The following is an 18,599-nucleotide window of genomic DNA, read 5'->3' on the forward strand; positions in this document are numbered from 1 at the left end:
ACAACACTGGTTCATGGGATCCTGGAGAAGGTCCCCTTATGTCAGGTGGGTAATGATAGTAAAAAGCAGTTCTTGGCAAATAACTAGATGACTTGGTTCCCATACAGAAATATGGGAACGCTATGCAATTCTTCCCTGACTGTCTTTAGCAAGCATATCTTCAACATTCACAAGGATGCTGAGGCTATATGCAACTAATTCTTTATTAGGAAAAAGAGAAAACAGCTTTAAGCCTGGGAAAGTGCAGTAATTGAACAAACATAGCATTCAGTAGAAAAATGCCCATGAGCTCTACCAGTAACTTTGGCAGTAGTCCATGTAGCTCCTTTCCAAACTTCTGCTGAGAATGTGTCTGAGGCAATAATCTGATCATATCTTCTTGCTATGACACTTTTGCACTTTGAGTCCAATACTTTTCTGTAGTTCCAAGGAACTCTACAGCAAAGATTCAGTCCCAACATGGGGTATGTTTAACTTACAGTTCATCATCATTAAAGCGGTAGGTACAGTGGAAAGTGCTATGCCATCGTCCACTCAGCCTTGATGTTGTACTTTGTGCCAGTTTTCACAGGAAAGAGTCTTCTGCAGGGAGCCAGAAGCAGGTGGGACTCTGGTGCAGTGTCTTAGCTGTTGAGAAAGGAATGTTTTCTCCATCATTATAATTCTTTCCCCTTTCCAGTGTCTCCGTGATCTCATTACCCCTCATGACCTCAGTTTCTTTATGAATGGACTTTTGTAACATGTCATTAGTCCATTAAATGGACTACATATCAGCTTGCTTGATGCTAGGACAGCACTCTTCGTGTGCACTTGTAGGGATTTTCCCCTATGCCACTGGAACTTCTTATCACAGGGCTTCAGCCTGTGTTTATTGCAAAGCAGAGGGTTTTTGCTCATGGTGCGTAAATCACTTAAGAATTTGTATTGAGTTATTCTGCTGGGTACAGACCTGTGGCTGGAGTAAGATGATTTGCTTACATCTCTGCATTTTATAGACTTTGCCAGTCCTGTAGGAAGTGGTTCTCTCTGTGTGTGTTTTGGCAAGAGCTTGGTCTTATTTATTGATGCTTGTATGAGAGATGGAATTTTAAACCAGTAGGCTTGTATTACAGTGCTGAGGAAAAGCAGATCCCTGCTTTCTGATAAACATAATTCCCAGGATTCAGATCACTGTCTGAGCACTAAGATCCTCATTACCATCCAGATTCCTCACTCCTTCAGTGGGATATTTAAAAGGTACATCCAGCAAAGGATGTGCACATCTACATCAGGACTTATGCAAAGCCAAGGCTCTGAAGACTGAGATTGTTTTTGTGCAGGTTCCTGATGCCTCCCCCTTGGATTGTGTGATTTTTGTAGGCAGCTAGAGTTCAGTTTCATCTGTGTGCAGAACTGTCTCAGGCTAAGTTCCTTAGTGCTGGTATGACGCCTAAACTTCATAGCCAGAAACTTGTATTTCTTAATGGACTTGAGTAGATCCCAATCCAACAGGTCTCTATGGAGGTGATATTAGTGTATTTTGATAGGAAATGAAAGTTTGTTGTTGTAAAGTGGAGAAGAAAAAGCCAGAGGTTGGAGGCCACGTTGAAACAAAGGAGAAAGTCCTGCACATTTTTATATACAGGTATACAAACATTTGTAGGCATCTAGAACTGTGTATGGCTGAGAAGTTCAGGGTGTAGAAAACGGTTCCTGCATTTGGATGCTTACAGTTCTGATTATCTTTCATTGAAAAATGCTTTTAACATCTTAATCTCAGTAGAACATTCTGGTTATGGCATGGTGGAGTAAAAGGAAGTCTTTTTCTGGCTACTTGAGCGCTGACCATGGGTTAAGACCAACCCTTGTTGTTTAGTTTAAAGGTACACGACAATATTAAGATGCTTTGCTTGAGCATCCTATCTGTCCCTGTGAAAAAGTTTTATTAGAACACACCATAGCTGTATCTCATCCAGTAACCTGTCTCCAACAGTGGACAAAATCAAGATGGCAAGGGAAGAGATTAACCATGTAACTTCTTTGAGTTCTTCCACTGTCCAAGGAAACATGTAACATTTATCCCCAGAAAACACCCGCATAGAGAAGGCTTCCAGTATGAGAAATCTCTGAACTTCCACAGTCAGTATCGAGAGCAGAAAAAAAATATGAACATTTTAATGCAATTACTGTCTTGGTGGAATAGTTGCAATTGAAGTGCTCATAGTTCACACTGTGAACCACCACAGAATGGTTGAGGTTGGTGGGAACATCTGGAGGTCATCTGCTCCAAACCCCTGGCCGGCCATCTAGAGCCAGTTTCCCAGGATTATGACTAGATGTTTTTTCAATATTTCTGAGGAGGGAGCCTCCACAACCTCCCTGCGTAACCTGTTCTAATGCTGTCACCTTCACAGTAAAAAAAGTGTTTCCTGCTGTTTAGAGGGAATCTCCTGTATTTCAGTTTGTGCCCATCGCCTCTTGTTCTGTCACTGGGCACCGCTGAAAAGAGCCCGGTTCCATTCTCTTTGCATCCTCCCTTCGGGTATTTATATACATTGATACAATCCCCCAGAACCTTCTCTTCTATAGGGTAAACATTCCCAGCTCTCTCAGCCTTTCCTCCTTAACCACCTTAGTGGCCCTTTGTTGGACTCTCTCCAGTATGTCCATGTCTCTCTTGTACTGAAGAACCCAGAACTGCACACAGAACTCTAGGTGTGGCCTCCCTAGTGCTGAATAAAGGGGAAGGATCATCTCCCTTGACCTGTCGGCAATACTTTGTCTAAAATGGCTGAGGATACCATGCACTTTCTTTGCAGCAAGGGCACATCACTGGCTCATGTTAAACCTGGTGTACACCAGGAGCCCCAGGTTCTTTTCTGGCAAGCTGCTTTCCAACTGGGTGGCCCCCAGAAAATACTGATCTATGGGGTTGTTCTTCCCAACAGGCAGCACTTTGACCTTCTCCTTGCTGAATTTCACAGTGTGTCTGTCAGCTCATTTCTCCAGCCTGTCAAGGTCCCTCTGGATGGCAATATGACCCTTTGGCATATCAACCACTCCCTCCAGTTTTGTGTCATCTGCAGACTTCCTGAGGGTACACTCTGCTGCATCATCCAAATCATTGACGAAGATGTTAAACAGGACTAAACCCGGTATTGATCCTTGGGGTACACTGCTAGTCACTGGCCTCCAACTAGACCTTGTTCTGCTGACCACCAGCCTTTGAGCTCAGCCATTCCACCAGTTTTCAGTGCACCTCACTGTCTGCTCATCCAGCCCATACATCAACAGCTGCTCTATGAGGATCTCATGGGATACAGTGCCAAAGGCCTTAGTGAGTCCAGATAGACAATATTCACTGCTCTCCCTTCATCTACAAAGCCAATCACTTCATCATAGAAGTTCATGAAGTTGGTTTAAGCATGACTTCCCCTGGATGTAGCCATTCTGACTACTCCTGATCATTTTTTCATCTTTAATGTGCCTGGAAATAGTTTACAGAATTAGCTGCTCCATCATCTTCCCTGGGATTGAAGTGAGGCAGAGCAGCCTGTAGTTCCCTAGGTCCTTCTTCCTGCCCTTCTTGAAGGTGGGGGTGACATTTGTTTTCATCCAGTCTTTGGGCAATTATCATAGTGTTGTTTAGGTTGGAAAAGACCTAAGGTTGGATTGAGTCCAAACACTTCTCCCAGTTTCCATCAGTGGTCAAACCTTGGTAGGAGTGGCCTTGCAATGACATACACCTGCTCCCTCAGCACTCATGGGTCTGTCACATCAGGACCCACGACTTATGTATGTCCAGTTTGCTTAAGTATTCCCTGACCTGATCCTCTTCCACCAAGGCCTTTTCCTTGCTCCAGTCTTCCCCCGGGTCTCTGGGACCTGAGATTCCTGAAGATCTGCAACATAATGAACCAGAAACTCTTGAAAGCATTTAACTTACAGGATGCATTTGAATGTAGGTTGTTGGGTTTTTTTCCATTTGTCACAGTCTCAGAAGTCCTGAGGACTAGCAGTTTAAATTTTAGTTAAATAAGAAAGTTCTGTAACGCTCTTATTGTCTCAAAATACCAAGAGGCAAGCCTTGCCATCTCGAGGTGTGCAATAATACTGTGACTAAAAAAGGATGTATTATACTGGTCTTCTATTGGAAGTTTTGCATCTGTTTATTAGCCACTAGATGGTGTCTGACAGTAGTAATACTTACAGTGCAAGTATTTATAACTACTTACTTATTAAAGCAAATACATGAAATGAATTCAGAACTTGTAGTAAAGATTAGCTATATGAATTTGAAAAGCAAGAAAGCTTTCATGAAATATTAGTTGTTATAAATCAAAGTTATTTATGAAAAGAAGTCAGTATTCGAGCTTCAAACTCAAATTAGATGGTGAAAATCATGCAAATTATCTTGTGAAAACTGAAGGTTAGGAAAGTGGTAAAATATCTGTGACTTCACATTTGTTCAAGGTAAAAACTTGGACAAACATCTCATTTGCAAATAAAGTAACGCCGGTAAAACAAGTCATAATAAGTGTTAAAAAAATCAGAAGAAAAAGATTAGGTAACATCCCTGCCATTCTAAAAGAAAGGCTGATTCATTAAATAGGTTACTCCTTATCTGTAGGAGCTTGTCGAGTTAATTATGAGCAAAAATGTTATATATATATAACTGAATGAATTATTTATTTCTTACGTAAAATGTCACTTGATGTGCTGAGGTGTTTATGAAGCGAAACCTTCCTCATAGGTAACCTCTATTGACTTACATTGGTATTGATTCAGCCTCATGTGTCCAGCCTACCTGCTGTGGATTTTTTAACTTGCCAGGTTTGACATTTTTTGATTGATTAAGTACGCTAAAGAATAAAATCAAGAAAGCTAAAGGTAGGCCATCTTATGCATGAGTTCTTACAAGTGATGGGACAAACACTGCATTATTACTCTCTCTTGCTCCTTGTTTTCTGCATGCAGAACCAGTTGGCCCCTCTAATGGACTTTTTCTCTCCTGCCTCACACTCAGCTGCATTGTAATTTAGCTGAGTTGTTGTTTTTTTTTTCCCCTCTTAAAATTTTAATAAAAAAAGTCTTTTGGTCTCTTGGCAAGTTGTTCCAAGGGGGGTTGTCTTCTGCCAGGAGCCTTTCTTGGCTTCCATATTGCTCCATTTGGTGCACTATCTGTATATCTGGATTTAGCACTGATATGTTTCTCCTCGGGACTATCTGGGCAGAATATGTGCGTATGTGCTGTCAGGCACCAACATGGTAGAAATCTCTAGGATCTCTGGATGCACAGCAGCCTCAGCGCTGCTGCTGAGCGGTAATTCCACCCAGGTGTCCCAGATGGTTGTAATAAATGTTTGAATCCTGCCCTGAGAAAAATTTCAAGTAGAGAAAAAATGACAAATCCAGAAAAGTTTGGACATAGGCAACTCTACCTGGAGTAAATGGTAGGATATAAAGAGATGTTAGGTCCTGTTCCTGATTCTGTTATAGTGCCTGAGGATTTCTCTATACTTCAGGAGTTTTTAAATTATCTCTGTATAGCAGAAATACATAGAATCATAGAATCATGTTCTAACATAAAACTGTACTTTGAGAGGGCTGCTTGTCCTTTCTCCTGACTGTAGAAATACCAGAATGTTGTCCACAATATGTGCAAATAGGTTTATTTTGAAACCATAAGTAGTACATGTATCTTGTTTTACCATTTACACAGGGGAAAACCTATGCGATAAATAGCTGTAAATCAGTTCAGTTTTGCATAGAAACTATTCCACCACCATAGGGGTAGTGGATTCCGCCATAGGGAATTGTGGCAAACATGAAATAACAGCTGGCCTAGAATGGTGGATGGAAATGAAAAAACTGAAGGGTTTTGAACAGATTTCCCAGTTAGGTGACTCAGTGTCCATGGCGTCTTTTCATCGCTCTTTTAACTTTGTTCCTGAACAACTCCAGAGTTCTTTCCAGTGTGTGTCATGCACCACATGCTTTATTCACATTCCAGGTACCCCACACTTGTTTTCGCAGAGTAAAAAACTAAGTGGGTTTTTTTCCTTTTCTCTTTCTCCCCCCTTTCTCAAATCTTAGTCTATTTTTAAATTGCACGACTTGGCATGGAAGCACTGTGACCAATGTGCAAGCAGAGAGTTTAATTATCAGTTATTCTTTTTGATGTTGGTTTGGCAACCAGACAGACAGAAGTGCATTGCAGATGTCTGCTTCAAGTGTTATGTTGGTGAAGTGGAGGGAGTTGAGTAAACATTTTCACTGCAGCCTTCCCAGTGCTTCCTTTTCTAACTCTGTCATGAGAGGGCATATACTTTCTACAGGTGATTTTTGATGATGTTGTTTTTTAATGCTGTTTCTGATCATTTACTTAATATTGGGAACCTGTACGAAACTGTGACTTTTGTTCACCTCCTGAAGAAGTTATGGATGATTTTGCCAAATCTTTCCTTAGAGACATGATTCTTACCGAGAAGAACTTAGTGTTTGCTAGGTGGCCATTTACCCAGCATTCAAAAAGTCTTCCAAACTAAAAGATGCAAAATTTTGCCTTAGACTTTACAACACAGAACAAAATGCTTGGCTGCTCTTTCTGATAGGAGCAGGACATATTTGTTATCAAAGCCATTTGCCCTTTGCTTTTGATGAGAACTCCTGTCTTTACTGCATTTGTGTATATAAAGGGCCATTTCTTTACTTTAGGATACAGCTAAATGTGGAAATAAAGCTCAATTCAGAGGGTGTACTTTTTTTTGTGGCACTCTGTAGTGTGCCATCCATGAGCATATTTCGGAAAGGATTAGTCCCTAGCTTTGTCTGGATATATGTGAACTGGATGTGAATTAGCTACTGAGGTAGGACAGAGCTCTCGTCTCAATTCTCTTTTTCCATGCCAGAATAAATCATGAGTAATTCCTTGAGTATAATAAAGTAAAGCTGGTTTTATCCCAATGTAAATGAGAGAAGATGCCAGGTTCTTGGTGTAAATACACAAAACCTTGTAAAAATTACTTTTCTTGATGTACATCTTACTCTACCCGTGGAGAACATATTTTTTTCCTCTTCATTCACTACAATAGTTCTAATTTATTTCCTTTTAGTGTGAAAACAGGGAGGGGCTAGTATGTCTACATTTGAGAAAATATATCATCCTGCTTTCAAAGTGAAATAGCATTGCGATTTGCAAGCATGAAACTATTGACTTGAGTAGGGGTGGAATGCTTTCAAACTCTGTAAAACTATGCTAGTGTGCCTTTCTGAAGATATTTTTACAGGGGTTCTAGAAAGAAACCCACCTCATGGTATTCTTAAGGTCTTAGCCAAAAATTGCTGAATCCAGCTGTGGCTGCAGTAGATGTTGTCACAGGTGGTGACAGGTGTTTGCAGACGCTTGGCTCCTTTTCAGAGCAATGGGAGAACACATCTTTGGACATGTCAAAAAAGGAAGGAGCATGTCCACGTCCTGTGTTTTGCTAGCTTGATAAACTCAGATTTAAACTTGTCATCGTGCTTTTAAACACTGTCATTGCTTCTCCTTAGATTATTTCACTTTCTGGCACATCGGTGGACTGAGCTTGGGCACAGCAGTCCTAATTATTTTTCTCTTTCAAAACAGTTAAGCCACAGAACATTGTGCAGTTTTCCTCTTGGCAACTGCTTTTTTCCATACTGCCAGGACATTTTTGAGCTCTTCTCACTTTCTCTTGGCAGGGATACAAATAGCAACCCTTTGCTTTATAGGTCACAGATCACATTTATCACTGGAAGGCTTAAAAATTCTAGAGGAAACCTCATGAGCCATAAACTTCAACTTCATTGACCCTGGTCAGCTGGTCTTTAATGCTTCTGGGATTTGAATATTGTCTGTGCTAATTTGTGGCCTTTTGTCAAAACAATAGACAGTTTATAACAGCTGATTGTGGATTATTTTTCATGCCTGCTTTGACCTCTTTGAAGTACTGTACTGGCTATGCATGTTGCCCAACTCTACAAATAAGGAAGGAGTGAGAAGACAGATAACCAGAATAATCCCCCTGTCCTCCTTCTTGTTCCATGTTGTTAGATTATGTGCAGTGAAGTTTACCTTACTGTCAAATGCAAGATGTGTCACTTCCCAATCAGGAGGAAACCTGAGAGCAAATTGAGTCTCCCTGTGTCCTGTGCTCCTCCAAGGCCATTGCTGCTGTATGTTGACTCACACAGGAGCATTTAGAAAAGCTACAGGCCATCTGATTATTTCTATGCTTTAATCAAGTATTTTCTCCCTGCCCTCATATTAAAAAAAAAATATTCAAAAAAACCAACAAATGTGAAAATAAAGAAAAACTGCCTCCTAAAAATTACTTCCAAAATTACCTGGCATGTGTCAGGTTACGGGGTAGTCCCACAGTATTCATATTATATTTACAACGTAAATATTTAAATTTATCATTTTATAAACTATTCTATATTGTATTTCTTTGTATTGTCTGCAAATGTGATAAAATGTTGTCACAAAGTCCTTTAAATGGATGCTGCAGTTTGAATGTAGAATTACTAAGCAGATATATATATTATTTAAAGACTAGTTAGTGCAAATAGTATTCCCATTGTGATTTGTGGAAGTTGTCCTTCTGAAGTGAAAGAGAATTACACAGCTAGTTAAGTTATTGCCATTTGAGTCACTCTGTCATGATTCCACTTGTGTTGTTTGATGCTTCACACAGTCTGTTGCTTATGACAGCCCAGCAAATGTCAGGTGTAAGGGTAGTACTCCTTTCCCAGAAGAATCCTGAAATTTCCCTCGCTTTTGTGCTGGTTCACCAAGTTATATCATCCCCTTCTACTGAAGATAACGCTGTCTGTATATCACCTTAAAGTGCTTTTGTTCTTGTTTTCCCTTTTGTGATTGCGCGTGACCTTCCTAAAGGATAATTGAGCTTAGTTAGATGTAATCAAATGTAGACCCTCATGTAAAGCAGCGCTGAAACAGGCGTGACTGCACTGCCTGCTTTCCTTTCCGATGTGAGAGCCTAGGAATGTGAAGTTAGCTGCAGCTGTGATGCTGTGAGAATAACAGCAGGAACTATAGTGATAAAAAAAACCCAAAACACTGTAAATAAATAAAAACAACCCACCCTTACTTCTTTCATCTGAGCTGGAAACTTGACTGTGGAGGTTTGTCTGATTGTCCCATGGCTCTGTGCCTTGGTTGCCCTCCTGCCCTTGTCTCTCCCGTGGCAGGAGCAACCTGGCCCCGAGACCTACTTTTTGGAGTAGAAAAGTCCGTTTTTGCTTATGCTGCTGAAAGGACTTGAGCTCAACTCTACAGACATAGAGGTTGGCCATAAAATTATGTCAGAATAGAATTACACCTGTTAAATGAAATACTGGGCCTCCAAAATGCCATAAAATTATGATGTCAGAATAGAATTATACCTGTTAAATGAAATACTGGGCCTCCAAAAATCTCGTTTAATAATTTTCATTAGGAATAGTTTAAATCTGGGGTGCTAAGCTTGAGTAGAACTTTTCTAGTGTGAGTGAGTTCAGAATCAGTCTCAAAGAGGGATTGTATGTGGCATTTATGAGGAATGAATCTTGTCTTTTTGTTAGACATGTTATCTTGGAATTCTTTTTGTTCTTTCTACCACCACAGGGTGAATATATGCCTCACTGATTCAAAGGCAATGTCATGCCCTTAGTGGTCTCTGTATAGCTACTTTCTGTCCAGAATTCCTCCATATTATTCTCTGGCTTGTGAAATGTTTCTAACCACAATGTGTTTTATCAAAATTTAGTGTAATTTTAATGATGGTGAGTTCTTGAGGTCTCTGAAGCTCTTGGTGTTTTGCGGTATTTGTAATCACTCCTAACAGTACTTTGGGATGATCAGTGAGTTTCATCTATGTTTAGTTTACTTCTTGCACTGTGATTCATGAAGATGTTGGGCTGAGTACTAGGATATATTTATCAAGACTTACAATGAACTGTTTCTCAGAGCAGAGACTGTTTTCTCAAACCAGCTGTCCAGAGACTGTTAATTTCTCAAAAATGTTTATTCTTTGTGAAAATCCAGTGCTAAGTGTACAAGGAAACCTTCCTGGTTTAACAGAAATCCAAAATTACTAGTCTTTTAAGATATCAGAGGATATTCTCAGTGTGTTCCCATAGATATCATTTACGTGACATTTACCAGTTGGATTCAGGAGAACTACAGAGACAAAGAATGATAGCTTACCTAGATACTGTTTTGAAGAGCCAAATCCTTTCCAGTGTTTTCTGCTAAATATTTGATTGAAGTTCTGCTACTCTTGATGGAAGTGAGGAATATTTTTTCTCAAACCAGCTGTCCAGAGACTGTTAATTTCTCAAAAATGTTTATTCTTTGTGAAAATCCAGTGCTAAGTGTACAAGGAAACCTTCCTGGTTTAACAGAAATCCAAAATTACTAGTCTTTTAAGATATCAGAGGATATTCTCAGTGTGTTCCCATAGATATCATTTACGTGACATTTACCAGTTGGATTCAGGAGAACTACAGAGACAAAGAACGATAGTTTACCTAGATACTGTTTTGAAGAGCTAAATCCTTTCCAATGTTTTCTGCTAAATATTTGATTGCTACTGCTACTCTTGATGGAAGTGAGGAATATTTGTCTGACTTCATTTAAGAGCTGCAAAGGCCTCAGTCTTTCCTGCGTAGATATTAAATATGCATTATAATGATACAGGACTTCTTTAACTTCTCAGAACAGAGAACCCTAATCTGCCCAAAGCACCCCCTTCATTAGTGGATCTGACTTCAAGATACTCAGGATTTTCATTCATGTCTTTGAATATTTGTATTTAAATTTTCAGGGATTGCTACGAAGCTGTAAAGCACATTGTAAATTATACCCATGACACATGTTTTTTTTTTTTTTTTCTCTTTTCTTTTTCAGAAAGTATTTTGGAGAGAAGATAGGACTTTATTTTGCATGGCTGGGTTTATATACAGAATTCCTCATTCCATCTTCAGTAGTTGGGATTATTGTATTTCTTTATGGATGTATAACCATTGAGAGTGACATTCCTAGGTAAGATTCTCTGTGATCAATAATTTGTTGCTTGGAAGTTATAAGACTGTGCTTTTTTTTTTTTGTAATCCTTTGTGAGAATAATTGCTTTTAACAGAGCTGAAGAGCAGTGTTGTGTCATTAACCACTCTGTGAGCCTTAGAAATACACTTTGAGTAGACAAGACATTGGAATGACACAGTTTTATCTGACTGTTCAGTATTGCAGTTCCTGAAACAGAAATGTTCAATGAGTCTACTGCATTATTGTGAGTTCTTTTTTATGGCCTTCATTTGCCTTTTGTGGATGCACATATCTCCCAGAAAGACGTCTTGCAGAACTCACTGAAGTTAATGCAAGTACACTGTCTGGTACTCTTGGATTACTTTGCTCCTCTTAGTAAAATAGGCTGTTTGTACAAGTAAGATGAACAATAGTTAGCACAGTTAGCATTGTTGGTAACCACAGTATTCTCCTTCTTGACTGTTGCAAAACCAATGTTAAGTTTTGTGCTGTGTGTCCCGAGGGTGTTATACTAAAGAAAAACTGCCAAGTTGACACAGTGATGCTAATGTCTGCTTCTCAATGGAGAAAAAAAAAACAAAAACAACCAATACATTTCCTCTGTGTTATCTGTGTCTGACTTCTGGTGGATAATACTGGATTAGTAGCACTGCTGGTCATACTCGTTGTGGCAGTTTCTGCATTCTCTCAAATGAATTGGCAACTTTTAAAGTGGATGACTGCAGTAGGACATTATTACTGATAGGTGAATGATGAATAACAACACATCTGAGCCAGGGTTTGTTTTCTTAGCTTGATCAGGATTAATCTTGATGGCCTGTGCTTGTCTGTGGGAAAGCTTGTGCTAACATTTAAACTTAAGTGAGATTTATGACTAAGATGTATCTGCAGCACCCTCTACTGCCTTTTGAAACAGAAGAGAGCATTACTTTAATGATAGGATAGCTGGAAACAGCTGTATGCCTTTCAAATGATATAATATTAAACATATTGATACTATAGTTTGAATAAGTTTTGTGGTTTTTTTTTTTTTTTTCATTTGAAGTCATAGAAAATTGCTGTTTAATGATGGTCGATATAGGAACAATCATAATCACAATATGCCAGCTATCAATGTTTCATTTGAAGTCATAGAAAAATGCTGTTTAATGATGGTCGATATAGGAACAATCATAATCACAATATGCCAGCTATCAATGAAAAAGCATTGCAAGTCTTTTCTTAGCTCACAATCCTGGCAAGAACACTAGAGCTTTGCACTACTCAGTTCACTTGAGTAAGTCTGTACAGGTATGAACCTCTTTCACATACAAACCTTATGAAAAAATCCGAAAGCATTCTCAGCAGTGTCAAGTAGGGTTTGGCTTGTTAAAGGGATAGTGGTAATGATTTTTCAAAGATTTTTAGATGCTGACTTAAATACATAGAAAATAAGGCTAAAAATTAAAATAACAACTTCAAAGGAAAGATTTTAAAATCTGTTTAAAAGTCTGTTATCTCATGTTTTCCAGAGGACAGCTGAACAAATGCTTTAAACTGAGGGAAAGGAAATACAACTTAACATCTGAATATATGAGGCAGAAGAGGAAGCTTTCTAGTTTTTATATGATTTACTGCTGGGAGGAGGGGGCTTTTTTTTCTATTTTTTTTTTCTCTTTTTGAAAATTAGGTTAGGACTCTGTACTAGAAAAACAAGGAGATATGGAGATCAAGAATACCACATCCATAATCAGCAGGCAAACTTGAGAACCCTGAAATGTGAAGGTATCTGATTTCCTGAAACCACTGTGCACACCTTAAAACATACCAGCATGGGTGCCTAAAATAACTGGTCACACTTGAAGAACTTAGCCAAAACCCTATGGCAGATGGTGGTACAGACCAGAATTGGTGCTGAAGTTTTATTCTGGGGAAACACCCATTGCTTTTATAAATACCCCACAAAATAAAATGCAGCATAGAGGTGAATCGGGAAGTAAACGTTGTGAGATATAACATCCTTGCTAAGAATGAGACTCTTGGCTAGTGGAAGTCTTTTAAATTCAGTACATGTATGTCAGTTTTTACCAAAACCTAGCATATCTGGCAGATAGTCCTGCAGATTTTTTCTGTCTGTGACACAGCCCAACCAACAAGCCTGGGTGCTAGTTTTGCCTTTTATGCGTACTTACACGGTCAGTCCTGATACACAGAGGAGCATGGTATTTGACATGGATTTTTGTGCCACCATGTTAAAAATGTGTGTTTTGTAAAGGGCACAGAACTTCTTCTACAGCCACGTCAGAATTTTTTTCATTAATTTAAATCTGATCTGAATCGAATCATGTAATGGAGTTTAGAAGTGGGAAATTCCACGTTGACTTTGTTTTAATTATTTTCTTTTAGTGTGTTTAACCTCAGTCTCCACTGGTACAGTCTTCACTGGTTCACCAATACAGTGTAGTAATTAGATTGGCTGCTGTGTTGCAAGGTTTTTCTGTTGGTAAGGTGCCTATAAGTATTTTAATGTTCCAGCACATGGAAACATGCCTTGAAGAAACACACAGCTCCTCTTCTCTGCGAGCGCAAGCCACGTACATCGCAAATTGCTTGTGACGGCAACGATGTGATGATATCACTACTGTACCATCCTCCTTCTCCGAGTCATAATCTCTAAGAATTTTTGTGCACTTGTCATTCATAGCAAAGAAATGTGCGACCAACGCAATGCCTTCACCATGTGCCCCCTGTGTGACAAGTTCTGTGATTACTGGAACCTCAGCTCCGCTTGCGCTACCGCTCGAGCTAGCCACCTATTTGACAACCCTGCCACAGTCTTCTTCTCCATCTTTATGGCTCTCTGGGGTGAGTATTGCTTTGCGTGTTAACTGTGTCATTTGAGCTCTGAACTCCTGACAGAAATGAAAGCTGCGATGCACAGTAGTAGAATGTAGTAGCCTTACATATAATGTGCTATAGGATTGGGAGTGATACCTATGGCTTTACGAAGCTGGCCAACCTCAGAGGGCCAGTAAGGGGCTGCCTGTGCTGAGACTGGAGACAGTGATATTACAAGGCTTTCTGCTGTCAACAGTAAGCTTTGGAATTGGGGAGTTTCAGGGAGAAAAATATATCCTTTCTCCCTCTGCTGTCTTGTTTAATGGCACGTTAATCTTTGCCATATTTTTCTTCACTTTCCATCAACATGGCAAGTCATAGAATCATAGAATTATATAACTTTCCATCAACATGGCAAGTCATAGAATCATAGAATTATATAATGGTTTGGGTTGGAAGGGACCTGAAAGATCATTGAGTTCCAACACCCCTACTATGGGCAGGGACACCTCCCACTAGAACAGGTTGTTCAAAGCCTGGTCTTAAACAATCCAAGGAAGGGGCATCCACAGCTTCTCCGGGCAACCTGTTCCAACCTCACCACTCTCACAGGAAAGAATTTCTTTCTAATATCTAATCTAAATCTCCCCTCTTCCAGTTTAAAACTGTTACCCCTTGTCCTAATGCTCCACTCCCTGATCGAGAGTCCCTCCCCATCTTTCCTGGTGGCCCTCTTTAGGTACTGGAAGGTTGATATGAGGTCTCCCTGGAGCCTTCTTTCTCCAGGATGAACAGCCCGAGCTCTCTCAGCCTGTCTTCATAGGAGAGGTGCTCCAGCCCTCTGATCATCCTTGTGGCCCTCTGCTGTACCCGTTCCAACATGTCCATGTCCTTCCTGTGTTGAGAAGTCCCTTTAACACCTTCTGCACTCGGGGCCAGAATGTATTTGGGAATTGGTTTGGTGCAGGCAGATGAAAGGATTTAATTTAAGCACAGAGTGCACTTCCATGTGGGACAACTTAGTCACATAATTTTATCAAAACTTTATGGGATTCCAAGAACCATGGGGCTATTACTGTTTTAATTATAATATGTTCTAAAGTATTCCGTTTAAACAAGCTTGTTTTTCTTTAATGGCAAATATACCCTGTCTCACTGAGGATATCAAAACACTTCATAAACACTAATGAATGCATTGTAGTATTATTCTTATTGTTTCTGGCCTCACCTCTGCCCTGAAAAGTGTGTGTACCGTGCTTGCGTGTCCTGTTGCTGGTGTTATGCCTTCGTTCACTCTAGATCTTTTTTTATAGTGACAGTTAAAGGTGTTATTGCTACTGTAAAATGTTTTTTTATATCCCTATTCGTAGTTCACAAAATGAAATTTTCATTCTTATTATGAAACTAAGAAAATATATTATTGTATTATAGCCATCCCTTGGCAATCAGTGTGTTACACTTTGCAATCCTATTAAAATTTTACAGCTTGTTTTAGAAATAACTGATTGGTCGCTTGGTGTTGGGTATGGATAACATAGGGTTTTCAAGGAACTTGCAGACAGAAGAGATCATGGAAGTAATAAGGTTTAGTTTAGCAGTTCCTGGAAACCCATCAGCATAAGTTAGAGAATATGTAAGCCCTATGACAGATCATGGAAGTAATAAGTTCCTGGAAACCCATCAGCATAAGTTAGAGAATATGTAAGCCCTATGACTGATAGAAATGGCAAAAGATGATGAATTTATAGACTCTTGCAATGACTTATTTTCCTAGTACAGATTGCTGCTAATTGCAGCACAGTCTGGCAGATAAAGTGCATGTGTATGAATGACAATTCATTTACTCTTTCATAGGTAAATAGTATTTTCCTGACAGAAAATCTGTACTGTAAACTTGCATCTATGCAAATGATCATTTCCACGCAGCCTCATCCAAAACCAATTGTATTTTAGTATCAGCAATGAAATGTGCAAAGCAAAATGTTGCTATATCCTTACACTAAGATAAATTAGTAGAATCTGTAAAGTAACAGAAATGAACAAAAAGTTCCATACCCATTGCTTTAAAAAAAAAAAAAAAAAAGCATGTAAGAGTAACAAAATTCTTTCTGAGCTGCTCCAAAATATGTTTCCCACAGATTGGAAAAGTCTGTTCTGGGGACCATGATAACTCAGCTTGTCAGTGCAAGAAAATACAGCCGTCATATAAAAGGAACAGCAAAATGAAATAAAGTATCCTTTACTAACTCTGCCCAGCTTGCCTATTAAGTATTAGATTACACCAAATTTTCTGCCTTACTACTAGGAGATTGTATCTAGAGCTCATTCCGCTGAATGGCAGATCTCATTCACAAACCTCATCAGCTTGTCTCACAGTGTCTTGAGTAAATGTTGCCTGAATGCTTTTTCGTAGGTTATAGTATAGTGATGAGGAAACTGGCATGTCTTATGACTTGAAATTATGTAGTTAAAAGAGCAAAGTATGGTAGTTTGAGTTGGCTTCATTTCATGATGGTGTTGGGCACAAGAAATTTTTCATCCTGCTTGCCTTCTCCTGCTCTGTAAAAGGCAGATGACTTACTATGGTTATTACCTTGAAAGGAATCATGTTTTTACTAGATGATCTTGATGCCTCCTAACGTATCTTTGTGATTCCAGCAATACAGTTTCCAAATGACCATATTCACAAAATACAGAGCAATGCCTGGCTAATTGTGCTTCCTGCCACTGCTGTTCGGGGATGCTGAATTTCAGCTGTCAGATGTGTTTATTAGAAGGACAGTTGAATATAATGGGACTGTTTTTCTGCTAGTGTTAAGTCAGTGCAAACTTGCTGATTTCAGAGCAGCTACTTCATTTGACAAATAAGTTCTCACAGAGCTAAATGTGGAACTGACTTTTGAATAACAGGAAAAAAGGGCATGAATAATAACACCCTATAAAACAACCAAATGTTTTTTGTATTTAAGATATCTAAAAACTGTAGAGTTTTCAAACCATGCTAAATATAGCTCTTATAAATTCTCTCCTCTGGAAGGAAGGAGCAGAGAGAGCAACTTAATTGCTTAATGTCTGTATTGACTTTCAATGTACTGCCAGTCCTGTGTTTAAATGATTTTTTTTTTTTTTCTTACGTTATGGGAGGATACCTGTGCAGAAAATATTTGCAGTTAACTGTTGGAGTAGATTCTGTCTTGTCAGAGTCAGGTTGTTTTAATAACAGTCTGACCTCTCCCAGTGTTATCTTACACCTCACATCAAGTATAGATACAGTCAAAGGCTGCTGGATCTAATTCTCCACTGCTGTGTGTCTTGTGGAGCTATCTACAAGAGGTTCAAAGTGAGGTAAATACTGATGTGATCTAACAATGTTTTTACAATGCCCCTTTCACCAACTGAAAAGGTGGAGTGAAGCATAAGAAAATTGAAAGCAGTGCCCACGGTCGGCCACGTAGTAATACCACATAGGTATATTGATACAGTCGTCTGAAAATAGGTGTCCACAAGTTAGGAGTAAAAAAAATGCTATTTTTAATAAATCTGCAAATCCATAAATCAAGCAGCCAGGCAAGGGGATGTCTAGAGGAAAGAGCAATTATGAGAGGAAGGACAGGAGACTGTAAATATGACACAACAGTACAACATCTGGTCCTGCATATTAATGAAAAAGGAAAAACAGGGGACTTAACTACTGGCCAGACCTTTAGAATAAAATCACCATGTCTACGCAGGACAAAAGCATTCAACTGTACCATTATAATGTATTTCAAATGAACACTACAAAAGATTACTACATATTACTGAGGGTTTTAGTTTACATATTGGTATCAATGGTTTATTTCAGTAGCAGACTACACCTACCTTTTTCACGTGTTTCTGCCTGATTAGAAACACTGAAACACAGAAACACTGTTTGTCCGTGTAGAGTGTTACAGATGAATATTTAGACCTGGATTTTGTTTCATTATATGCTTTGTACTCATGAATTATAGAATGACTTGTTGTAAATTAAGATGGATGATGTTCTTGGGGTGGATATCAGCAGCTATAGGTTCAGCTCCAGTCTCTGGCAAGAACTTACCAGTGCCTTTTGGCAATCCATGTTGTATCTTTCTGTATTTTATTTGTTAAAAAAGACAGTTATTATTGTTTCCATGTTTTGCTTATGTTCTTTCTTTAAAATTGGGCCTGGGGCAGTTTCTTAGTGCTTATTTATAAATGGCCCAGCATAATGGGATTCAAATATCAGTTGGTGCTCATAAGTAACACAAACATTCACCACAGTCCGTTGGATTTATAATTTTAAAATAGTTTTTTGGTTTTTTTTGTTTTAAAGCTACTATGTTCCTTGAACAGTGGAAGCGTTTACAGATGAGATTGAATTACTTCTGGGATCTAACTGGACTGGAGGAAGAAGAAGTAAGTTTCCTCTCCCTGTGCTAATTTATTGTATAAATTATTCTATATCTGAAGATCTACACTGATATTTAGTTTTCTCATGAGTATTTCCAGATCAATGCAGTTCCTAGCTATATTTTTCTAAATGACTATAATTGATACAGTTTTGAGGACCGATGTATCATTAAAGAAATCTTCACCTATATCTTACTGATCAGCACTCTAATTTTAATAATTGATATTTAAAAGAATTATAAGATACAGAACAGTCAGCAGACTCCCGTAGTCCACTTCACTATCCCAAAATGCAGCCTTTAGCAATGTCTTTACA

At 39.0% G+C, this 18,599-nt stretch overlaps 1 protein-coding gene across 1 annotated transcript in view; it reads left to right on the forward strand.

The window, feature by feature from the left end:
• ANO2 (anoctamin 2, calcium activated chloride channel) overlaps positions 1-18,599 on the forward strand; it is a 230,002-nt gene that overhangs the window by 87,900 nt on the left and 123,503 nt on the right. The window contains exons 12-14 of the mRNA XM_014938394.1: positions 10,916-11,050; positions 13,737-13,897; positions 18,207-18,289. Of these exons, the coding sequence (XP_014793880.1) occupies positions 10,916-11,050; positions 13,737-13,897; positions 18,207-18,289 (379 nt within the window). The remainder of the gene's footprint in view (positions 1-10,915; positions 11,051-13,736; positions 13,898-18,206; positions 18,290-18,599) is intronic.

This window comes from Calidris pugnax, unplaced genomic scaffold (assembly GCF_001431845.1).
Source record: "Calidris pugnax isolate Ruff unplaced genomic scaffold, ASM143184v1 scaffold47, whole genome shotgun sequence".
Taxonomy (NCBI): Eukaryota; Metazoa; Chordata; class Aves; order Charadriiformes; family Scolopacidae; genus Calidris; species Calidris pugnax.